General features: G+C 32.2%; 2 protein-coding genes across 2 annotated transcripts in view; both read right to left on the bottom strand.

Moving 5' to 3' along the window:
- Nucleotides 1-203: 203 nt before the first annotated feature.
- The window catches only part of LOC129005997 (FMRFamide-related neuropeptides-like), a 79,739-nt gene continuing 52,868 nt past the window's right edge, over nucleotides 204-27,074 (bottom strand). Inside the window, exon 3 of the mRNA XM_054435080.1 lies at nucleotides 204-1,644. Within this exon, the coding sequence (XP_054291055.1) occupies nucleotides 307-1,641 (1,335 nt within the window). The 5' untranslated portion in view covers nucleotides 1,642-1,644 and the 3' untranslated portion in view covers nucleotides 204-306. The remainder of the gene's footprint in view (nucleotides 1,645-27,074) is intronic.
- Nucleotides 25,224-26,330, bottom strand: LOC129005987 (putative nuclease HARBI1). The gene has a single exon (XM_054435067.1). The coding sequence runs from the start codon at nucleotides 26,328-26,330 to the stop codon at nucleotides 25,224-25,226; it is 1,107 nt and encodes a 368-aa protein (XP_054291042.1).

A 27,074-nucleotide genomic window follows, 5' to 3' on the forward strand; every position in this document is an offset into this window, starting at 1 on the left:
TTTAGATTGTGTTATCGATATCTATTTTGGTAATATTTTTTATCACCACCATAAAATGTTAAGCAGATGATGCTGCAAATATTCAACAAAGAAGAATTTTTATTTAGTTTAATTTTAATGTTACCTACAAACTTTGTAACAACAAACCTTTTTAGGGTAATAAATTCTAGACAGGCGTAACAAATATTAAATTTAATAACTGTATTTTTAAATGCTCGGCCATATATTTAATCTGCAATCAGGTAAAATAAAATATACTTTGAGGAAATACAAACAGTCTCGTAACAATTTAGAAGTCAGCTGTTTCTACCCAAGGCGTAAGAAGCTCTTGTCTCCGGGGCGACTCCTCTTCATCATGGACGCCGAAGGGTCGAGGTTGGGCAGGAGGGAGAACTCTGGACCGACGATGACGTTCGGAAGTCCTGCAGAGAGGAGGGAAGATTCATACTCAGGTGCGGAGGAACGGAGGCGAAGTTTAGCAGAAATATAGTCTACAACAGAATCGTCTAAATCTGGAGACTCTGTAGTGTGATGTACCAAAGAACGTTTCTTCCTGCTGTTGTAATCCTCTTGACGAATCGGAGATACATATTCTTCCTCAAGGTCATCCGGTAAAACGAAAGGAACAGCTCGATCCTCTTGCTCTTCTTCGTAGCTCACAGAACGTTTCAGCCTTTGCGGAATCAACTCTTGTACGTTCTCGTCTGGAGAGCTTCTCCCGAATCTGATAAAAGGATTGCTTAATGTGTGACTGTTAACTCCTACTAAATCAAAGTTTGGTTTTACGTCCTTCGGTTCTTCCAACGTCAACAGATTGTTCACACTCTCGTTTGCATCTTTAAAATCTTCCTCGTCGTGAACGTTTTCATTGTCGGATTTTCCAAAACGCATGAAACTATCTTGTTTCCCCCTAACGATTCTGATTGTTTGTTTAGGGTTCACGGGTACTTCAAGTAAATCGTTTTTCGAGTCTTCGTCAAATTTCTTTCCAAATCTCATTAAATTGTTTTGTTTTCCTCGCACAACTCTAGCTTCATCCGCATTACTTTCCAACTCTTTAGGATTGTCTAGAATAAAGTCTCTTCCGAATCTCATGAAACTGTCTTGCTTCCCCCTCCCTAGTCTCATGGAACTATCTTGTTTCCCGTAGTTGACGCCTTTTCCGAATCTCATAAAATTGTCTGATTTTCCACGTCCAAACCTCATATAATTGTCTTCTTTGCCTCTCCCAAATCGCATGAAGTTATTATCCCTGGCTCTTCCGAATCTCATAAAGTTGTTGTCCCTGGCTCTTCCGAATCGCATGTAATTGTCGTTCCTCGCTCGGCCGAATCTCATGAAGCTGTCTTGTTTTCCTCTCCCGAATCTCATGAAGTTGTCACCTTTTCCTCTCCCGAAACGCATGAAGTTGTTGTCTTTTCCTCTCATTGGTCTCAGGAAGTCCTCTTTGGCGTCTCCTGGCGAGTCGTCCGTCACTTTCTCCTCATAGGACGGACTAGATCGGCCGAACCTCATGAAGTTCTTGTCCAAGGAACTCCGTCGCATCAGAGGGTCCACCATGGCGGGGTCGAACCTCTTGCCACAGCCGAGCTCGGCTAGTTGAGTCACAACCAAACAGATGACGACTGTCCATGATCTCATCTCCTGCAACAAACGCATACACTCTTTAGTTCCTTCATTTTGATTAAACTAAGCAGTCCGTTCCGTTTTACAAGCAGGTTCTTAGGCCTTGATTTGTATCTTTTACGAATTCTAGCTGTTGGATTAATTAAGTGTGCACTTACAAATAATTCAAAGAGAATTCAGACAGGTGTTAAGTTAAGTTCTTCAGTTGGGATTTATTTTGAAAGACTACTTTTCTCGATATTTTTAAGCTCTAACGAGTTTTTACGAATTGTATGGTTGTGTGCAGAGCAATCGTAAGTTTTCTTTGGAACTAGAACTCTTGGGATGTAAAACTAGTGCTGTAGTTGGGCTGGAGAATAGTGAAGTAAAAATATTTGAAGTTATATGACGCATTTATATAAAAATAATTTCAAAAGCTTAGGTCAAAAGGTTACGATCTAAAAACAAAAGAAACACTAACAGTTGTTTTTTCTGTACTATTTCTTAAATACGTTAAGCCAATTATTTATTTTTTAAATTATTGGTTTAAAGACCTAAACCATTCTTACTTATAATTATTTGTACAATGGCACTTGAAGTAAAAAGTGCGGACGAAAGAGTATTCAAAAATGATTCAATTGACAAAAATACCTTTTACTACACCACTTGGAACAGTTTGAATATACGGCAAAGAAATTCTCAAAACAAATTGTATTATATTTTAATCCCAATGATTTTTATTTCAATCGCATACGTGGCATGATTGATCATATCTGTGTCAAAAGAATAACATTTACAACTGAAATACATTTCTTTTGCCCCGCTTTTAACTTGATTCAGTTCTTTGTGTTGTGTTTTAATCTACATCGTAGATGAACAAACGTTATGGTATACCGATTGCATTAGTTCAGTCCTTGTTGTTTCAAACATTTCAATTCTTTTTCAACCTTTTTTAAATCACAAACGATCTCAATCCATCCAACCATTTCTTTCCTTATCGAGTTAGTGATTCATAATATACTAAGTACAGCATGATCAATTATTTAAACATTCAAAACCTTATAGTGAAATTATCTTAATGATTTCAGCTAAATTGTTTGAACTACTAGTTTCTGGGTAATGGACACAACAAAATTGAATATGGATCTTTTAATCTACTGTATTATACAAAATGTAATTCACAATTCTACACAATTTTCAATACGATCTTCAACTGATTGTAAATAAATTAATTGATATGTGTTTTAGTTACTGTGGGAAACAAATTACATTAACTTCTTAAAGTTCCGTCCGGATCTTACGGACTTATTGGCTACTCATTTCCGTACAACATGTATTTGAATACCTCATTTACATTTTATTTTTTTTTTGCCCAAAATCAGTTACAAATGACTTAGCCATACGAGTATACAAGGCAAATAAATTTTATTTAATATACGAAGATAATTTAACCTAGTCATATTATAGTTATTTGATACAAATAACTATTTCACACTTTTATTTCTTAATGTATTTTGTGTACGTTTCTTTAGTACCGAAGCAGTTGATGGTACTTTCACAAACACTTATGAAAGTTAAGCGCTTTCAATACAATCCACGTTGTTGATCTTTCTGAACGAAAAACTCCAAAGTTTGGTTTATCTTTTCGAAATATCTTTCATGCTATCACCAAATTCAATATCTCCAAGTTACGGTTCTAAAATCTAAATTATTTAGGAATATATTGTAATTAAAAACTTAACCATTTGGTAGTACATTTAAATTTTCTAAAATACTTGTTATATCAGTGGTTATCTTACTTGATGTTTCAACCACACCTGTATTTTGATTACAGAAACGTATAGTGCAGTTTTTAACCGATTCCTGTTTAAATTTTTTTAAATTTTTTAAGCAATTGCTATTTTAGTTCTAATAGTTCTTAAAAAAAAAAATACTATATTATATTGGTTGACTGAGCTGTTGGAATAACAAATCCAAATTGTAACAAATTTCACCAAGTTTGACAGTTGTCTTTCAACGGGTGTCAAAACTTTGAATGAAATCCCCATTGTTTTTACAGCTCGATGATTTACATAGCTTGTTCAGTAACCGAAAATTCCCTCTTTTAGTCAAACAATGCAAGAAATATTTCGACCAAAAGTAAAAGTTGTTACTCAATACATTATAAAACACGAAAAAGATATTATGAAACTGCAAAGAAGTTTATCATGCTAATTTATTTCAGACAATGAAGATTAGTAGATGTTTGCAATGCAGAAGTATGGAAATATGTTTTGTGTCAATAACTTAGTAGTAAGGAATAATATTTTATTTAGATGATGGAATTAGCACATAGTTAAAATCAATGGGTATTGGCGGGTTTCGAACTCGGTACTCCCAGTACAAAAGTCTTGCTATCCGTTACACTAGCTCCAGAACGCTTCTCTTAATACCTTGCCTACATTCAAAACCATAGCATGTCGTCCTATTGTTAAATATGATATTTATTAAACTTCTAGTCGATCAAAAATTTCGTTACCTATTCCATGTTTTTTAATGTAAAAAATGCTCGTTAATAATTTGTATTTTAAAATATCTACATCATATCAACTTACGAACAATAATAATTGTGTAATTGACCTTGAATTAATGTTTGTTCAATGCTAAATCTCTATACAAAGTGTATTATTTAAAGTATATTCTAAACCTAAGCAGAAGGATGAGCAGACAGTAACGGAAATGAGATGGTTTGAGAAGAGATTTTGTAGTCCGACAGTAAGACCGGAAACGGATGACCGGAATTCCGCTTTTAGTTTTTTCATAATTCCTACATTTGAGCCGTATCCTGTACCGTCCTACCACCATACATTGAACTCGTTAACCTTTATGTACCTACCAAAAATATCTGGTATTAGTCATGTCATGCGCAGCATGTTTTGGGCAAATTTTAAGATAGTGAACTTTTAAAAGACCTCCTGTTTCCACACGATTTACTGTGTCGTATATATCTTAAATAATTTTAAGATTATATTAATTTAAAATATTTTGATGCATTTTTTTAACCTTTTAAGCAACTGACTAAACGGCTTAAGAGTAACATCAATGATTATGTATACTTAAGTATACAGTATATCTATGCGAATAGAATTACAGTCAAATAGAATTAGCGATTTTCCGTTTTTAAGCCAATAAAACTCAGTTTAATAAACCTCCTACTGAGTTGGCTTTTATTTAAGTTACATTTTATAACTATAAATGTCGATAGCCAAAAGTTAGATGATCAATTATCAATTATTTAAGATGGGGACGCCACTATGAGCGTATTTTAACCCAAATATGAGTGAAGGATGAGTGTAGGATGAGTGGCGCGATCTTGTAGTCTTGTTAGTGACTAAGGCCGACATGTTCCTTAGACACAGCTGTTAATTAATAGCCCATACAGCTAATGGCAACTAAGTTAACTCCTTAGCTTGTCACAATTAACGAGTGGAAAGAAAATTAAATGATATTTTAAAGAGCATTGTATATCTGTAGTATGATTAAAATAAGGTAGTTGTATTATAGTTTTCGTTCTAAGATAAAATGACTGGTTCATTGTATTTTTATGTTAACGTCAAATTACTAACTAAAACAAAACTAAGTAAAACACAAGATTAAAACAGCAGTGAATAAAAATCCAGCATTATACTTTTAAGCAAGCCATTGTACTTAGTTTGGAGTATTTTATACATATAAATACTGTTTTATGTCTCAAGGTACAAGGATTATCATATACACAAATATTAGAGAGCTCTTAGTCTAAAAGCAGCACATAGAGTACTCTATTTGATAATGCAGTTATAGTTTGTATTACTTACTGGAGACTAGATAAAGTTATTATAAGACCATTATTCTCTACATTACTATACCATATTGCCTACTTTGTATGCCTTAGATACAAGACTTCCTATTCTACTGTAAAATATAAATGTTGTAAAATTTGTATTCGTCTTGACGCTTGGTTTATGGTTCGTGTCAGGCTAAAGCCAAATAAATGTCTGAATGTGATAATAGAAAAGAAGAAAAATAATACAAATAAAATCATTCTATATGGTAATAATAGTTTAAAAGTCCCTATGGTAAAGGTATTAAAGATTAAAATGCAATTTATATCTATCGTAGGGTAACAAAGCTTATAATGGTTTCGAAACTGATGTATTGTTGTTACAGTAATGATGTTTCTTTGTAAGAAGAATGCATGGCGAAACTAATAATGTTTTAAGGGTAATGGTTTTTAAATTATGAATGATTTACAGGCGGGTTATTTCGAAAACAGACAGAATCTCAGGAAATAAATTTTTTTTTTATCAGAATTTATTTTACAATCTGTTCAAACTTCAAATATGAGAACAATAAGTATATATAAGTATATATCAAACAATGTCAGGAAGCAAGCACCTGTTCATCAACAAGTCTTGCCAAAAATTTGATCAGTCATTTAAACATTTAAAGAAATCTGTAGCTTAGGTCCAGCACATGCACAACAAATGTTGGCCTAATACTGAAAATCACCTGAATTATACAAAATACTAATAAATCTGTAGCTTCTTCATTTGCTTACTACAGATGACTGTTAGAAAAACTTAGTACATATGTTAGTTTGTCTTGTACAAAATTTAAAAAAGTACAAGGGGAAAATTTACTTTTAAATAATATTTATATCATACACCAAGAAGCATACTGTGATTTTATATGCGTTATATATAATTTGGATTTCACTTGCTTCACAATATGCGCCTTGAATAAATTAAGTGAGTATGAGTACTAACAGAAATTATGAAAAGTTATAATCATTTTTAAACTAGAACAGACATCTGTATGGATCATAAAGATAAAAAATGACGTCACTGGGCCTAATGTAAACCTGTTTCTATTTATAAACAAATAAAACTGCCAATAAACGTCCAAAGCAAATGTTACGATTGTTTGTTTACATGGTTGACTTAATTTGTCAATGTTTGTGATTCATACCGATCTGTTCCAATAACCCATGTTATAACTCCTTAGTAACCCGTTCTAAAGGATTTTGGTTACTTATAATACAATAAGGTGTTGTATTTACCTGAACAATTTGTGTTGTACCCACCCTTTAAAGTTATAATGTAATTTAGGCTTAAATCAATTATTTGAATTTTTATATTTTAAACTAACAATTGTCTCAGGAGAAATCGTTCTAAAAATTATTCATATAGTTTTGTCTCAGGGTTCTTAGTTGTAAAAATAAAAAAAAGAGTTAATGAGCAGAAGCTGAAATTCCCACAGAGAGTATCTTTCCACAGTTCATTAAACATTCAGCAATCCATTTCCATATTTTATGTTAAAATGTTGCAACAATAAAATTAGAGATATCTTAGCTAGAAAATGTCGACACCTTTACCTTTTCATTTCTTTCTCAAACAGAAATAAGTACCATTAGTATTTTGAATAAAAATGCATCTTGTTGTGATATTGAGAAGGCAGCTAGAAACAATGTTTACATTACTACTTCACCATTACCATTCTATTAACAAGTCCTTTAGGGGACAATTTTGAAATATACAGTTGTATTAGTTTCGTACTTTATTTGATTACTAGGAATGTAAGTGGACAAATGTTTGTAAACTTGTATATCGATAATAAGTTTTTTGTTGTTAATTGTGTCTAAACAATTTTTTGATTTGTACTAAGCACTGATTCAAAATATTTCTCTATATTGCAAACAGATATTGTTACATTTTCACTTCTTTTACTAAAAAAAGGAGAACTATACCCTGTATGAGAATACATGTGTTGATTTTTTTATGGATAGAAAGACACACAAAAATCAACAATATTTGCATCACAACTTCAACACACTTAATTTTATTAAGTTAACGCTATTTAATGATAAAAAAATTTGTACCAATGTATAACTGTTTTAGTCCAGCCCATGATTTCGTCACTTGTAATTTATTACGAAAATTTTATGAAATGACATTTTAACTTAATTTAAATTTTTTTTCTTTTAAAAATATTTGCAGGTTTTATTTAGACATCTGAATTTATTTCGATCCGCGTTTTCATAGGAACACAATTAACTTTTTTATTCCCCTCGTTTACTAAAATAAATTGTTTCTAAATACTATACGTTCTCCATTGTATTATCACTACCTTTATGGTATACAAATGGGGTAAAATTTCAACTGTAATTCATTTATTAGTATATAAAGTATACTTAGGTAAAATTATATAATTGTCATAAAACGGATATGTTTTTTTGTATTAAAAAAACTATGTGAACCAAACAAACAACAAAAGCTATAAAAATATTAGGTGAAAACTAGAAGTACTAGTGATTCAAAATATATTTTTTCAATCAAGGCTGTTTTTATTTTTTTATGTAATATTTAGCCATTTATATAATCATTTAACTTACCTAACAACTTACATTTAATGCTTATTTGTGGGATAATCTCAAAATGTTAGTTAGTACTTTTAATCGTGAATTGAAATATATTTTTCAACAAATAAAACATGAAATGAATTTTTTTCTTTAATACACTGGTAAAAATTCAGATGTTTTTAAACTAAATGTTGTGGTTTAAAGTACAGAATATGTTGTAGGCCTAGTATTTAAATCAATTACTTATAGAAATGAAATGCGTTAAGTATATAAAAAAGTACCAGGAGACTAGTTGTGAAATAATAACAGTTTTCGTATCGTAATCATCCAGCGTGTTACGCCCAAGCCTAATACACGAAACACGCCATCTCGCTCAGACATGGGTAATATAACCGAAGATGTTTCGTACCTTTCTCAGTGTTCACAGCAGGGAGACTTAATGGGACAAAATAAAAAATATGGGAATTTTGTCGGTTTAAAGGAATATAACAATATAAAGTACGTGTTCCAAGATTATTTAATGTATTTACGACTAATTCTATAATAATTTACAACATGTTTATAATATTGATTATCAAGAAAAATTCAGGGTTTTCAAAATTATTCACATAAAGAGCCGTCGTAATAAAAGTCAAATTCTGATTACACCAAAGTGTTTTTATTAAGGGTAAATTTAAAATAAATACTTGGATAATCAAGGCTACATACTTCCAGTTTAAAACAATTCCTTTTCTCAATTGGAGTGAAGACACGTGATCACGATTACTCTTTAGTTTCACAATTCTGGAGACTAACAATGAAAATAAAATATCATACTGGAATAAAATACTTGTTTCGCTACGAGCATAAAATATAAAAACCAATAGTGTACTAATAGTTTTTTAGCGAATTTCCTTATAGGGAAGTAGCTATTACCGTAGGTCTCATGGTAAGACCTAAAGCCCGGGACCGATTTACTTTTTCATTTTGATGTCCCCAGAGGCCAAAAACACCATTCGTTCAAATTTTTATATATCTATGGGACCGATTTACTTTTTCATTTTGATGTCCCCAGAGGCCAAAAACACCATTCGTTCAAATTTTTATATATCTATATATATATATATGTATATATATTAGATATATATGTCCATCCGCACGATAACTTGAGTAATTTTTGTTCGATTTTGATAAAATTTGGTTTGAAGGTGTAAGGCGGGATAAACTTGAATGAGTTCGCGAACCAGCATGATCGGACTATGGGAACAGGGGTTTATGTGGGGTTTTATGGGGTAAAAATAGGTTTTTCCCATTTTTGACCCTAAAAACTTAAAATTTAGCAATTTCTTTCCAAACCATATTGTAGAGCTTAAAAAAACAAACAATTTAGTATATTGAAGTGTTATTATGCGCTTAATGGTTACGGAGAAAAATTCCAACAATCTGTAAATTTAAAATTCCCATGTTATTATTATGGAGAATAAGTAAATCGGTTTATGAACATGTTTCGATCAAATTTGGCAAACGCATTCATTTCATACTAATCTATTACATTTCACACAAAAATAGTATATTACGTTACTAGTCCTGAAAATAAGTGTTTACCGGACGAGTGTGGTCGTTCCCGTGCGAGACGAAGTCGAGTACGGGATTACCATACGAGTCCGGTACACACATTTTGGACGAGTTACGTACGATAGTTTACGCCATACTACTAAATCCGTACAAATCCTTATATATTTCCACCAACTAAAGGACTAAAAATCACTAGTCATAACCTCTAAAAGAGGTTATGTTTTTGTTTATAACCACTCACTGCCACCTAAATACAGTATAATCAGCTGATTGGTGTCCGGCAAAACTCATTGCAGCACAGTAGTACGCAATGAAACCCCATTTGAATAAGCTGGCGGCAAACAGCTGTTTTCTGGACTAAATCCTTGCGTGGGAAGTTCGTCAAAATAATGTAGTGTGGCGTAAACACCTTTTTTACCCTCCCTGTTGCAGCAAACCTAAGTACTCGTTAAACTAATGTAATTTAAATAGGGAATAAATGTGATATTTTTAAGGAGACGTTTTAGTGTAAATCCAATTAGGCAAATGGAAATTCGCTTAGTCCGCTGGTTTGCTGCGGCGGGGGTATTTTATAATTAACATGGAATCATTTTCTAGGCAACTCAGTCGTATCGAAGCTTCGTAAGGAAATATTAACCTTTACAGTACAAGCGAAGTACGACAAATAGATCGGTTGGTGACCAATAGCGACGCAATCATGTTATCACTCAATGATTGTTCTGTGATTGTTTGTAATTTGATGACGTCACCTACTGTCAATCTCTACGTTAGATGTCGGACTGGGAATATTTGACAGAATAGACACACTATCATACATTACAACAAACAAATTTACTGTTAAAAGTTTGTACGTATTGCATTATATGTATAAATGAAGTTAATTTCCCACAAAAAACCACATGTTTACAATACATGTAGGGAAATATGACTGGCTACTTGATCCAGTAGTGTAACCAGTTTGTTTTTTACTAACCTATCCACTAACATGACGTTGTAATTTATAGTCTAGCAGCTGTTATAATACATTGTATTTCGCTTGAACTGTGCATCTGATGGTGTTTCTCTGACATCTGGTATTTGTAAACAATGAAAGTTATTACAACAGGATATATCGTTATTGATGTAATTTATGTCCTGCTGAGAAAAAATTCAAATTATCATTGCTTTGCTAAACTGCTTTCAATTCAAACTATTCTTTATTTGAAGTGGTAGATAATTATAGTATTTTGGTCCTAGATATTGAAAAGAGTGACGAAAATAGCTTTATTTACTTTTGGTAGTTTCAGAGTGTTATTGGTAATGCTTCTTGTTATGTATGTAAGTGTAATATTTGACATCGATACTGTAACAGAATTAAAAGTTTACGTAAACTAGTAGGTGTACAGTTATGGAATAATTATTATAAAATGAGCTATTTTACAAAACTCCTTTAGAATATCAAAAACAAAAATGAAGTTAATTATTTACAACCCTAATCAAATGAATTCTCTGATTACTTCACGATAAGCTTTCATTTTGAATAGTATTTGTCCAGAAGCTTAAAGATTGTGAAAAAAATATTACAACACCAGTTTTTGAACAATGGTAAATATAACTGAACAAGACTACAACGTTGCATCGGCTTAGTTAATTGAATCCATAATTTTCATTTTAAATTAAATAAAAAATAAGTACATGTAGCTCAAGACAATACAAGAATTTAATTTAAAAACCTTGATCCAACAAACGGAATGTACCCAATTAAGATTACAATCTGTAATGTTATACCAAGCAATATTTTCCTTCACTTGTAAAATAAAATTTGTATAAACTTGGTTATGGAAATATAAACAACGAGCATAGAAGGATCATTTCCAACAGCCGTATTTGATTGGATCTGTTATTTGCATTCTAAATTGGAAAAATAAACATATACTGCAAGACAATGCTAGAACTTAATTAAAACAGCTTGATCCAACAGAATGTTGTGTAATTAAGATTGCAATCTATTGTTTTGTCTACACCATATTTTCCCTCACTTGATATGAGTATAGGAGAGGGTGGGTCCCATTTGACCTTTTTTCTGTTAGAGCTGCCCAAAAGCTCCTGAACTCTGGTAGCATTATCGGTGTATATAGTCTAAACATATAGATAGACAGCAGTTGTCGAAAGCTCGCTTTTTTTACTTGTTGAAGTTTTAGTTGTTGGTCTGCTGGCAGAACTTAACTACATGAAAAAAATTCTGTTAAAAAGAAGTTACTTTTTCTGCCCTTTTCAACTACTATTACTTCCAGTTTAGTTAAATATTTTCAGTTATTACGTAGCAAAAATGTCTTGTACTTATTGATGTGATGATGCATTCTGGTTGACGTTTCTAACCTCCAAATACGTTTTAGGGTTAGACAAATTTGAGAACGTGCTTGGCCACAATAAGACATTCGGTTTGGGGTTTGTCCCATTTTTGTTCTCCTCCTATACCAGACCTTTGAATTGTACAGTTTTTAGACATTAAAATGATTTTGCCTCAACCAAAAACCATAGGAGCCACTTTTAGGTATCGTTCATTTATAAGTTTCATAGTGTTGACAAGATAAGTATTAATTATTTTATTTCGACAAGATAAGCTTCTTGGTATCCTTAATCGAAGGAAAAGAATATGATTGTATGATTATTATGGTTCAAATGTGCGATTAATAAAGTCAAAATAATTTTCTAAGGCCTGTTTTTTCTCAGGCGCTACAATGTGACACTTGCAGGTGTTTAACAAAATCAATAAACATTATTTTCATTTAAAGGAATTCCTAAAAAAAAATCCAGAAATATTTACGCAATAGATCAAGATATTGTATACGGTCCCTCTGATGAAAGTACATCCAATACCAAAAAATAAAACATAATTTTTATCTTAATGTGGCACACCTTCACCTAACTGTAAAATAAGGTTACAAACTCAGCTATGGACATATAACTAAATAACGCACAAAAAGCTTATTTCCAAACAATATAAATAGCTCAACATTATATGTGATAAATTTATTTAAAAATCGTTATCCAACTAAGATGTTGTATCCAATTAAGATAACAATCTATGTTTTGTCAACATATTTTCCACGGTGTAACACGAGTAACAGATCATAATCTCCGCGGCGCGCAAGTTGCAAACATTAATCTCCATGTAATGCGAGGCCCTCCCAAGGTGAAGATCCTTGTATAGGTAATGAGCAACAACTAGACCTGGGTATACACGTCTCTAAAGTTGAGATGAGGTGATACATTATTAGTAGATCGTCAATACATAATTTGCGTACGAGTATCAACTGGGCGAATAAATATGGATAGAAATGTATTGGAAATTTCCGTGATTTAGTTAACAGCGTTGGATTTGTGTTGTGAACCGGGTTTGAATCTTGTTAGTTTTGGATTTTTAGCTGTGAAAATATCGTGAGTTTTTCCCATTTTCCCTGCTCTCTGTCGAATTCGGAGATTTAAAAAAAAATGTGCTGGGTATATTTTTCTTTCATTTCGCGAAGGTGAACTTGGCTTCACCTAAAGGGATACAAACACAATCAATTAATTAACATGTACATCTTAAACATAAATATTGTTGATTTATTTTACTCAGTTGTAATACATTGACACTCCCAAAACCATATGTAGTTGTTCAAAAGAGTGCTGAGCATACTTTCCTTTTGTTTCGGAAAGGTGAACAGTTTTTCGTCGGGTAGCTACAATTCTCAAGATCACAAAGGAACTAAATATTTGGTAAGACAAAGGGAGAATTTGGTGGATCACTAGATTGGTTTTCGCAATGATTGCAATTACGGAATAGTGTTATTTTTTTAAGAGAGTGGATGCAGAGTTGGCATTCTACGTAAGACTTAAGGGAAATAAGAGTGATTTAAGGGAAGTTTTGTTGGGAATGGTGGTAAAAATTTAGACTTTTCATTGATATATATAATCTTATGTGGTGAGTCGGTGGCTCAGAATGTCAGAATGTGAAAGCAAGACAAATATGATGACTTTTTGTCTCGGTGCAACTCCCTGCCGTCTTTCTTGGCGTCCTCTAGTTCTTTTTTCAACTCTCCACTGATACCCGGGGAGTGTGAACGCACCAACACTGAGATCTCCTTGTTCACCATTTATATACATAAATTTATGTATATAGTTGATTCTTGTACTGTTTTTTTCTTTACCTAATATATTCACACAAGACGCATATACACTTCGACATAAAAATCTCTACAATTGGACCATGTAGACATAATGTTTAGCTTTATATCACAAATCTTATCAGACAAAACTCTTTTAGACTTAAAAGAGATAGCAAATATATAAAAATAAATACACCAAATACAAGACAGATGATTCTGAAAGGACTGGAATAATTTATAAACCAAATGTCTTGAGAATATTTACTCTACGATGAATCGACAAAGGGAAAAGTAAATAAGCTCTGACGTATGCTGATGCTGAAATTTCTTTGTTTCATCATTGAAAACCTTGGGTCATTTTAAATTAGGTAAAAATATATGGACCAAAAAACTAGACTATAATACTAGTAGTACAAATATTTTTGAAGTCTTTATCTACAATCTTAGTCTTCGTCTGTTTTGTTCTACTGGTAGTCTATGTTTAGTTTAGTTATCTAGTACGAGTTGAATAATAAATGTTATGTTGATGAGAGGTCTTTTTTCTTTTGACCAACAATTGTATAGCCAAGATGAAATGTGATGTGTGTAGCGAACGTAATGTTGTGACTGGAGGAGGAATATTTTTATGGTTGTCAGTCTCTTTGTCCGAGTGGTTTCACATCACTCAAGCTGTGTTTTCTTTTGGGAGTTTAAGACGTCTACTATCAAAACAAACTCATGTCTTTCAAAAAATAAACCAACACATTTAACATTCCTGAATACGTGGATAACATCATCTCCTTTCCACGCAATTTTATTTATAACGGATGTAAAAGCTAATTTTAAAACCCCATGATACAATAATAAAAAAAAACAATCTGAGTAAAATAAATAAAATATCAAAACTAGTAGAATACATAAAGCTTTCTGATATAACACTATTCCTAAACTTCTTAAAAGGTGTTTCAGTACAATTATTTTTGTTTAGAGATAATTTAGTTAAATTCTACAACAAAGGATTTTCTCTGCACTCAGGAAAGTGTACAAACACAGAATTATAGCCCCAAGGGGGAAAGCGACACTCTTCCCTCTTTCTCGTTCCCCCTTCCCTCCTCCATCAATTACAACACCCCCCCCCCCTTTATAAACTGATTCTATAAAAAAATATTTAATTTTTTCCTTTAATCCTACACATATATTATACTTAACCATTCTTCTACTTCTAACTGAAGACATACAATCTTTTATTCTTACATTTATCGATATTTTAAAGAAGAAAAAAGTCACTTATTAAACATATTTTGTATCGCAACTAATGCATTTTTTATTAACTTAGCTACTGCTTAATTGATATGCATGTTAGCTTAGGATACATTGACTCAAATGTATACAAACTAAAGTAACAGATAACACAGGTAGAGTACAAACTAGGTGGATAAACATGCATAACCTCACATTATAAACAATGACAGAAAACAGATGTGGCAGTAAAATCGTACTGTAATGTCTATTTCCTCATAGGCCACCTCTGAATACATAAATTTTACTCTATTGTAGTATGATAGAATATCACTCTAATGTACTATGATAGAGTATTAATCTATTGTACTACTATCACTTTATTTTTGTGCTTATACCTTTAGGCAGTAACATAATAAGGCATAAGGCAGTACAATATGTACGTGAATAAGATGACCCACGAACACCAAGTAGTTTTGTAATTTCAAATAGGTAAACAGGCTACTTTAATTGATAATACTATACTCTACGAGCTATGTCTGTATGTCGGTCTACACTATATAATATATATCGAAATCCAGCGGAAGGATTTTGACTAAATTTTGGAACTAGGGGCTTCTAGTCTTAAAAACGTAATTGCCTACAACACTACCTAAGAAAAATTTGTATGTCGCTACAAAACTCATTTTAACATTTACAAAATTAATATTTGCCTTATGGGTTGCCCAGTAGCTATGTTGGTTGAACAAAATAACAAGGAAAAAGTAAGCAAAAGATTCGTAACCAAAACTTAATCCCCGAAGTACTGAGGCAATTGTTAGCAAACTTTAGTTTATCAGTGAAATAAATACTTAATACTATTATACTTATTTTATGTTGGCTTAAAAAAAATATATAATAATGGTATGGATACACAATCGACGTAATTTCAATATTTTCAATCAGTAGTTTATTCGTAGGATAATTCGTTTATGTCATATATTCCAAATCTGACATAACATGCACAATTTTTTACCCCACCGTATTCCTTTACAACAATAACATATGGTAAAGGTTCTCGTCATAAATAACAACGCAAAAGACCATGTGTTGGACAACGACTGTACAGGGACTGTAACTGAGAGTAGTTAGTCATCACGTCACTGGAGAATTCTAGTGTAACTGTGACATTGCAGTGGTCTGACAAGTAAACGTTTACATATCCCACGTACGTAATGAAACAGCTGATGTTTACTGGAATGTAGCGTGTTTGTTTTAATTTGCGTCGTGATGTTTGAGTTGATAATTCAACAGTAAAATAATAAAAGTTAATATTATTAGCTGTAACTCACTATGTAAATGTTATTGATAAATATAAAGTTAACAAAAAACTTAAATAATGTGATACCATAATAATACACAGCAAATACAGTGATGGATTTTTCTTCTTGTTTATGTTTTGACGCAAGTTGTTTTTTTACGTTCTCAGTTATATTAAATTCTGCTTCTCTTCTTTTATTAATTTTCATCCTCTTCCTGCTTCTTGAGTCCTTTTCTAAAGTTTAAATTGAGCTAAATCACCATTAGAGCTTAAGATCAAATCATATGTTTCTTACAACCTAAAATTGATCAAATAAATGAATGTGTAATTGTTTTAGCTAGTTTAACCTTTACATTTTTTCGATAAAAACTTGAAACCCCAGCCTCTTTTTTGTCGTTTCTCTTAGACTAGAAGAGTCAGGTTGACAAAGTTAAAAATTAAATTTACAAATTAAACATTTGAACGTCGGTTGTTACTTTTTGCCAAGGTTCGTTAGCGGTCCTTTAAATGAGATTGTTTGCAAGTGGGAGCGTGTAAAAACAAAGCGGTCGTCCGGTGGATGTGTTAATTAGGACCTAACCCCGGGTGTGATGTGAGAAGGCACCTTTGTACCAACCTTTGCTTTGGTTCTCGCTCGAAACTTTGTTGTTTGTTCAATATATGTTGTGTTACCAGTAAGAAATCGTTCACATCAATAATGCAACGCAAGGTGTATTGCTTGTAAATGTAGGAATGTTGAGTCCTTGAGAAATTTTTTAAAGATTTTTCTAAAAAAAAAAAGTTTGCTATAGAATCAACCTATAGCTACAGGGTGTTTCAGTAAAGCGTAGCGGGCTATGCAGATTCAGATTTAACATGCAAAAATAAGTCGAAAATGTAGAATAACTTTTTTTTATTTCGGCTTGATTTAGTCGTAATCCGCCATTTTGTATTATTTTTATAATTAATAACTCATTTTTATGAAACGTTGTATTTCGTGGAATTTTACTTTACAAATTTTAAATGGCCGCTATTTCGAAATTTGATGAGCCTGATCAAAGGTATTTTTCATACCAGCAGACTTAAAGTTTATAGGTACCAAGTTTTATCAAAATATCTTCAAGAGTTTTTTTTTTGATATTATTAGTTATAAAAAAAATGGCGGATTACGGCTAAACTAAGCCGAAATTAAAAAAAGTTATTCTACATTTTCGACTTATTTTTGCATGTAAAATCTGAATTTGCATATCTCGCTACGCTTTACTGGTATAATTAATTTATACACGTTCTTATTTTTCGTTGCATATTTTTATTTATTTTTAACTAAATTCTATGTTAGTTTTAATCTTTGATACTTTTTTTACAAAGCTAAAGTAATTAATCAAAATCGAATAATGTATTCGGCCATTTAATGCAGCCAAGGCTAAGTAATAGCATTAAAAATTATGCACAAAGTCACTTAAACGAATAATAATAAAACGAACATGCTAGCATATAAGAACGAAGCAGTTGAAAGTAAACAGCATCTGCAACACTGAACACAATGCAAGTCAAACAAAGCCAAGCCAATCAGGAAAACATCTACATTACATGCTTGTTTTTTTCTTACATGCAGAGTTAGAAAAAAATTACAATCAACATTTTATATTGATAATAATCAAGGTAAAGTAAAATTTAAAAATTTCAAAGTTAAATTTACATTGACAGTTTTGAACACTGAATTACTACGGATATTTTACATTGCGTAAGGGTAAAGGTTTCATAGATGTAGACAGGACGACATGATATGGTTCAAAAGGTGGGAACAAAAAAAACTAAAAAAACGGTATTCCGGAAATACTTCTTCCGTTTCCAGTCTTATTGTCGGACTAGCAACAAAATCTCTTCTGAAACCCACTAATTTCCGTTACTGTTCATCCCTCTACTTAAGCTTAGAATAAACTTTAAAATGTTACATTTTGTATTGTGACTTATTATATATTCTCTACTGTTCACATTTAACAAATTAAATTTATCTACAACGATAATGCTGTCGGCTTATAGAATTGTAAGTATTGAATTTGACATAGTCTGATTACATTACATCTTTGTATTTTTGTGAGTTAAAATTCTCAATTACGATTACTTAATCTAAGGTTTTCGGCCGCTGTTGTGTGAAGTATGAAATTTTAAACAGAAAATACAACTTCAATATACTTCTCCCCCGTAGCTTCATGGTACTTTTCCTTGTATTAGCGTTAGGCTAACTACTTGTCTGGACACTTGGTTCTCTTCTTGATGAATTATTGGGCTACTAATTATATTTATGAGTAAATTATTGAACCGATAATCTTTTCTTTATTTATCATATTTTGCTGTATTTATGTATATCATATAAATTAATCATCTTTCATTATAACTGAGCTGTATCAAAACAAATTTACTGCTAATATACGGCCCAAATGAGTGTTTGTTTATTATTTTATAAATACCGTTAATAACTTATTTCTGCTCACTACTAGTTTAGTAACTCTATGCCACATTTGATATTTCTCTGATTGTAGTGTTAGGTGCTCAGTTTTTAATTTTGTCTTCCACTGTACTGTGTTTCGCATACCGATTAATAATATGTATTGTAATTGTCTACAGTGGTACTGGTCAACGATGCTTGGTTGAATATAATTTAAAAAAAAATAGTAAAAATTATAAGTATACATTTGCTACATTTTCTCCATACAGATGATATTGTCTCTTTGACAAAATCGAATATCTTTTGAAAGGCGTTCCCAGAACAGCTTGTAAAATCCTAGTTTCGTTAAAAAGATAAGTTCTCAACATAAAACAACCAGTCCCAGTATGTTTGGGCGTAGGGAGAATGTTTTGAGAAAGGGAAATAAGTCTGTGTAATGTTGGTAGTTAAGTTGAGGATCCCTAGGGCCACTGTAATGAAGAGCGGGCAACGAGAAAGAATGAAGACCATTTTTGTGAGAGGTTTTCCAGAGGATATTGTCTCTTGAGCGTTTTTCGTCAGGGAAAACATTAAACATGAAAAGGTTAAGGTAGATGTCTGAATTAGAATTAAATTGCACACTATATGTATTTTTGCACACATTTAGTGTAACAAACTCCAATCATTGTTGTTTATTTAAAGATAAAATTATATTGTCTTGGTTATGAAATACTGTCCGATTTTAAAAGCAAAGATTAAAGTCTATTGAGAATTTTTAGTCAGGGAAAACAGTAAACATGAAAAAGTTGAGGTAGATGTGTGAATTAAATTTCCCATTATATTTGCACATTGTTATTGTAATAATTTTTATCTGATGGTTATTTTGTAAGAAACTACATTTATACTCCCTTGGTAATAAAATACTCTTTGATTTTATTAGTTCAGTTGCAATTAAATTCTATAATTTTTCAAATACGTCTGTTTTTTACTGGATTGGAGAATTTACACTAACAATTACCACTACATATTTTGTAGTATTATCGTGCTGTAAAAAAAATGTAATATGTAATGAGAACCTATGGAAACCTGTGGAAGGGCATTGCACAAAATGATGAGAAGTGTAATAACATAAAATGTGCTTGGTATTGTTTGAAATTAAAAGTACATGTTTTGTGAGCTTTTATTTCGACGATAGTATGTTTTTTTCATTCCGTTATGTCTTAGTCGTGATGGAATTATCATTATAATTCTTTTTGACGGTCATTCATCATTAAATAATACAAATTACTAAAAAAGTAGTATATTTCGGGTTTTTATCAAATCCCATCCTCAGCCCCTGGTAACAACATATTTTTTTTCACAATTGGTACCCATGCATTTTTTTATACGGTTAAGTATGAACTTTCTTTTCTGTTCATTCATTATTGTACCTATTTAATATGTCGCCACTGATAGTTGGCAACAAGAAAAACATTTTTACTAATATAGAGTAGTAAAAATACCTCTTCCAAAAATACTAAGCTAAAAATATCAATGACTGGAAATTCTAAAAATAAATCCAAGTTACATAAAAGGGAAAACATTCTAAAGGTTATGAAGTTGACTGATGTGTTATATAATGCAATTGCTGTTATTTGGTAACGCAACGTTCTAAGCATTACATGAACATTCATATATCAAACTCAGGGTGGTATAATACCGAAAGTTTAAAAGAGAAAACTCTTTAAATAAATGGCTTTTACTTGTATTTTTATGTACTTATTTGTAACTTTATTATGATGACACGTATTAACAAAATTTTACTATGTAGGTATTGTTTAAATTCTTAACATCTCAGAAAATCATTTCAGTTTATTAAAATAATTTTGTACGCAGAGTTGTTTTATATTTGTTTTTTTTTGTTTTTTTTTTTATTAATGTGACAACATTAGTATCTATGGAAATTTTAGAAGAAATTATTTTAGTAAGTTGACCTAGGAGCTTGAGGGATATTTCTGCTGCCGTTGAACCATACTGTTTTATTTTTTGAATTGCTCCGATCCCTACAGTCCTTGAGTGCGAAAATTTTGTTATTGTTGGGGATTAAATTCGAATAGGTTGAACCATGTAAAACAACAATACTGTTTTCTTCTAGCATCCAGTAAATAGAATAAGTTAAACGTGGGAAACAAATCTGTGAAATGACCCTCGATTTTACTTCTTCCGTAGAGGATACACATGATAAACAAATGACAGAACATCTACAAACATATCATCATTAGGAGAAACGATGAGAACAAAAACATGTGGTTTAAATCACCATCTCTTGAGATCTTAACATGTATATAGTATCGTGCGGTTTCATTGCTCCGATTCCTTCAACCCTGATGTAAATTCTAATAGCTCTGATAGCCTGAATTTCTTATGGTTCCGAATAAGAAATTCGGACTCACACAAACTCTCACATCACTTTGAATTTAACTTTTCGGGTTCAGGTTATCAGGGGGACAAAAACTGATAGCACACCCACGACTAAAACGTGATAAATCTGAAGCAAACAATACTTTATCCTATGAATAAGGGGTGAAAGTAAAAATGCAATTTTTTTTACGAAGAGACCCTTATGAATAACTTCTTCCATTTATAGCTTTATGAGTTATTTTAAAAATATCACTACTATGTTATATCATTAAGATTAACTTGGAAGGGATGATTTTTGTAGGGAAATCTCAGAATAGAGTAATAAGTCTCTTGAACCACAACGTGAAATGATGAAATGATAAAAATGATAAATTAGGAGTGAAAGTTTTAATCATTTCAAACATAAAATATCTCCAATTCGAGCGAAGTAAACTTTAAAAAATAATTAATCTCAGAAACAAAAATAATTATTATGCAGTTTTTGGATTTCACTATAAACTGTAGGTCCCTTAGTTATCATTAGCTGTATGGGCTATAAATTAACAGCTGTGTCTAAGGAATATATCGGCCTTAGTCACTAACAAGACTACAAGATCGCGCCACTCATCCTTCACTCATATTTGGGTTTAAATACGCACATAGTGGAGTACCCATCTTAAATAATTAATTGATTTAAATTGTTCCACTTTCTTCTAAATGTACCTCCGTTGTTTCATTTCCTTGTTCTAATGTATAAGTATAAAAAAAAGAACACTCATTTGAAAAATCTATTTTACATTAGATTCCTAAAAATATTAATATTTTTTCCAATTATTTTATAGAATCATGTTGTTGCTTTAAAATAAAAGGTCAACTAATAAAATAGTCTAATAAATTTTAATATCGTTTTAATCCCCCCCCCACTAAATTGCTTGTACGTAAATAAATATTTTGAGAAAATCCTATGAGAAGAATGAGAAGAACCTCAAACTCATTTTTACACTAAACACATTATAAGCAAATGAGACATTTCCTAAGAAAGAGAAAGAAAGCGAACGAGGTTTCATCTGGATTCATTCCTTGCAGCATCTGGAAACATATTATCATTAGGAGTCTGATGAGAGCAAAAACAGGCGGTTTAGGTAGAATCGTACAAGTTTGAGAACATCGTAATGTACTTGTGTTTTTCAACTATAAATCGAGCTTTGTCATAGTATCATAGTAGTTTCATTTTGCAATTACTCAAATGCAACTTGTTCCAAAACGTGTACTTTCTACCAGCAATTATTTGTTCTGATTTGATAATTATTAGGTCAAGCAAACAGAAAACTATATGTAACTTTATTCAAGTATATTACCTGATTTGTTATATGCTCTTTGAAGAATATTGTTTTTATTTCTTTATGAATGTTTCAGGATTACATGTAGATGAAAACTATCCTTGAAAACATTTGCAAAAACAAAACATAGCAGAGTGTAATTTTATTTTCAAATGCACAAGAGCCACTTAACTGTTTGAAGAAAGGCTATAAGCCATTGTAGCTATATTTATAACGCGTTGGCTGTTAAAATTTATGTCTAGTTATAAACCCTGAGTGGTGTTAAAATTAAGGACAAACGGTGGACGGTATATTTCACTAGGTATATTTTAGTTTGTATAGGTGGTAACCTAGAGGAATTCTATGGCGACTCTATGAGAAAACGACGTTAACATAAAATCGTCCGAGTAATAAAATATTTCAAATTACGATTTGTTGCTCAAGTGCGTCACGACTCTTTCCAGCATAAAAATAGTCCCATAGAAAAAACATTTCTGACTTCATTCATTTTCCAAAGTTATGACTAAAATGATTGATACTTGTAACACAAGAGCCTTGGCAAGGTTCTCGCTCTTACACGTACAACCATAAATCTACATCAGTCGAGATATAAACTCCCGCAAGTGTTGCCAACATAATCTGGATTTGGTATATTTTATGAACTCGGGGTTTTTTGCTTATAGTAAGGTGTTCTGTATTCGTGATTGCATTAGTTATTTAACTACATACAATATGTCCAACTTTGCAATAAGAAATAATAAAACAATTAGGGTAGCTCGATATAAAATGCAGTGAAATTAATTTATAAATCGTAATACTGAAAAATAAGTTTATTTAATTTTTACTAATGCTATAAAACAGCTTGCTTCAAAACCAATCCGACCAATTAAATTTAACTTTATTAGCTCATAAATTTCTCTTAGTAGTGAGTGTTAAATTTATATTTTACATAAAAAGCTATATCGTAAAGTCTAAACTTAAGCTCTGTTGTTTTTAATGCCAGTGTGAAACAGTATTGATTTGAAATCATAGAAGACCTTTAGGGGCGGTTTCTCCAAATACGTTTAAACTAAACCAAATAAAAGATTAAACCTAAGTTTAACTTTTTTGTCGTTTCTCCAACTGTACTACCCAGGAGGTTTAGTTTAAGCTGGGGTGCGAGTAAGTTGGCAGCCCTGTTTGTTTATTTCATAGCTCAGAGTGTAAATATCTGTTTTTGTTTACAGTGCTAACTGTGTTTAACCTTATATTGACTCAAGTTGATGTTATTAAATTGTAAGAATTTTTTAACTATTTGGCTATTTTCTGTGTCTAGTGTATAGTTTAAACATTCCATAAGTAGTGTTTCTCTGATAAAATGGACCAAACCCAATCACAGGATGGACTAAAAAGAACTAAAAATTTCAAGGAAAGTGAGGTTAGTTTGTTATTAGATTTGGTGAGAAAATACAAGGACATTTTAGAATGTAAAAGAAGCGACCATATAACGCTCAAAGAAAAAGATGAAACTTGGCGAACAATAGAAAAAGATTTCAACCTTGAAAGCGGGCAGATTTACAGAGACTGGAAATCTCTAAAAGTAAAATACGACAATATAAAGAAAACTTCCAAAAAAAAGTTGGCTGAGGACAAAAAGTTTGTTTTAGGCACTGGTGGAGGCTCCTACAAACCACCGAGTATTATTACAAAAACAGATTGCAAGGTAAAAGAAATTTTAGGGGAGCTCCCATTATTTGGAATTCAAACAAGGTTTGACAATGATGCTGAGGACGGGATCCAGTGTTTTGAGATGGACGAAATCGAAGTTGTGGGTGAGGAAGAGATTGCGAATAACCTGAGCATACCTGTAGAAATCGAAATTACAGAGACAGGTAGTAGTAGGCCAAGTGTAAGTCCAAACTGTGAATTCATGGGTATATATCAATCTGAATCTTCCAAGCCTAGCTCTTCAATTATCATAAATGAACAACATTCAAGCTTAATTCCTAATGAAAAAAAACCTTTCATACCACCAAGGAATATCCCTGATTCAAAGGTATCCGTCACAACACCAGCAAAGCATTGTGGGTTTGGTAAAGATTTTTCAATTGCCAGTCTTAGGACACAAAAATCTGCACCATTATTTACTAAAAATAAAAAAAAACAATAATAGACAGTTCAAGGGCTGGCCAGAAGATTGAATTAGTAGCGAAGGCAAAGGAAGAACTTCTTGGCCTTCAGAAGAGAATGGTTGAAGAACAAATAAAAATGCAGAAGGAAGAGCATAGCATGAAAATGGAACTACTCCAGGAAGAAAGAAGATTAGTTCAGTTAAAAATAAAAAATGAAGAGGTAAAATTAAAAAACCAGTTAAACTTAAGTGGAGATTATGCATAAGTAGTTATCACCATGTCACAGTGTTCATTAAAAAACATGTTAACTTACGTTTGTTAATAAATTTCTTTTGATTGTATAAAAAATATTTCTCTCAGTTGAATTATATGTTGTGTTATTTACTTATTTGTACTTGTAATGAAGTGTTTTAAGAAGGCCAAGGTTTGGCAATGTAAAATGGTGTGTTGAGCCTGGTGCTTCCCCATCCCCGCACTAGAGGCGTGTTGAGCCCAGTGCAGCTGGTTGGCGTGTTGAGCCCCGGCATCCTTTCTATTTTCAGTTTAAGTTCCCGGTGGCCAAAGGAGTTGCCATCCAAGCCCTTGTAAAAAAGCATTGTACACATTTTTTACAGTTTGTTTATACTATGTTAACATTTAAAAAGTGAGTTATGATATATATTTACACAAAATTCCAAAGATGCAAAATACACAAAATCTTAAAAATAAAAAATAAATATTTTTAAAAATCAGACTGTCCTCAAACAAACAAAATCAAATAAGGACCTACTTTTACAATAAACAGATTTAAATAAAGGCCATACTTCTTAGGCCTAGCTGAGTTACATATTTCTGAAATATTCGTAAATTAGTTTGTTGCGGGTCTGTAAGTGTCCATTTCCTCCTCTTCGCCTCTGCCTTTCTGGAACTTGGCCGTCATTTCCTAGCAGATCATGAAGAGCTTCAATTGCAGCTAATTCATCAGGAGAAACAGGCGGAGTATCATCACCTTCCATAATGCATATGTTGTGTAATATTGCTGTAGCAACACAAACACTTTCCAGTCTATCTAGCTTCAGTCTTATTCCTAGGGCTAACACTGGAAACCTTCTTTTCCATACACCAAAACAACGTTCAATAGGATTTCTTGTACGGATCTGTGATTCCTGAAACAGTTGCTCTTCTCGAAGAACTGGATTTTCTAAAGGGGGTATTAAGTAATTACTGCAGGCATAACCACTATCTCCAACCAACACACCGTTTCCAAACAGTCCATTTTTTTCAAATTCTTGTTTAAGCCTACAGGAAGTAAAGATGTGGGCATCATGGGTTGAGCCAGGCCATCTGGCTACTATATTTGTAAGGCGCAGGGAACTATCACAAACCCCTTGTACGTTTATTGAAAAAACGCCTTTTCTATTCCTGAAATACTCTGCGTTGTCACCACCTGGAGACAAAATCTTTACATGAGTGCAGTCGATAGCGCCTACACAGTTTGGGAACCGAGCTATTTCAAAGAAGCCAAGTTTCGTCTTTGACTGTTCTTCTTGTGTTGATGGCATACAAATGAATTGTGGACGTAACCGTGCAATAGCCTCTGATACCTGTTTGACAATTTTGCTCACTGTTGATTTATGAATGCCATTTTGATCCCCTACATTGATTAAAAAACCACTTGAAGCATAGAACTTGAGTGTGACTAGGAACTTCATTTCAGGAGATATTGCCCTGTTTTTAATTGTTGCACACTTTATTTCCTCTTTGATCAATTCCAACACTATATTAGCCGTTCTCTTCCTCATCCTATATCTGGCAAAAAACTCTGCTTCATCCCACTTTGTAAAATGGTCAATTCTTGTTCGAATTTTTACTGGTCCTCTTCTAATTTGAACTACTTCTTCGAAATCTTCGTCTTCTATCCCATCCAGAATATCTATGACTTCCTCCATTATATGTTAGGACATAGATTTTGGGGCACAAACAGAAACGTAAATAACTAAAGTGAGAAAAATGCACACAATCTGGTGTAGACTTGACAAATGAAAACTTTATTTGTTTATTTTATTAATGTAAACAATATTTGACAACATATCATAGCTAACAGCTGTAGTTTAAACTTGACTCACTGGTTTAACCATGGTCCTGAATGAAGTTAAACTAATCTTCGGTTTAAGCTTGTCAAAGACATTGGAGAAACACTTTTCAAGTTTAAACCACAGCTTAAACGTCAGCATTGGTTTAAACTGCGTTGGAGAAACCGGGCCTTAGAAGGCTAGCATAGAGGATAATCTTAAAACAACATCAGCTGATCCTGTCTTTATTGAGAACCAAGACGATTCAAACAATCCAAAATGAAAATATTTTTCTTCGGTTAAAGTAAGTTATTTGTTATCAGATATAACTTTAGTTGTCAAACCAAATTCTCAAAGAAGTCGGTGACACTTCTCACTTTCATTCCAGATGTTTGTACAATATTGAAATCCCATATACATTTTATAGTGTGGAATATTTTAACTCAATAATATAAAATTGTATCAAGTTGTATACACTTGAGAAATTTTGTGTTTTGAGGGTCAAAAATGAGAAAACCAATTTTTTTTACCCCATAAAACCCTGTAAAACCCCGTTCCTATGGTCCGATCATGCTGGTTCGCGAACTCATTTAAGTTTATTCCGCTTTAAACCTTTAAACC

The sequence above is a fragment of the Macrosteles quadrilineatus genome, unplaced genomic scaffold (assembly GCF_028750875.1).
Source record: "Macrosteles quadrilineatus isolate MER2022 unplaced genomic scaffold, UCM_ALF_1.0 Scaffold_51__1_contigs__length_872494, whole genome shotgun sequence".
Classification (NCBI taxonomy): domain Eukaryota; kingdom Metazoa; phylum Arthropoda; class Insecta; order Hemiptera; family Cicadellidae; genus Macrosteles; species Macrosteles quadrilineatus.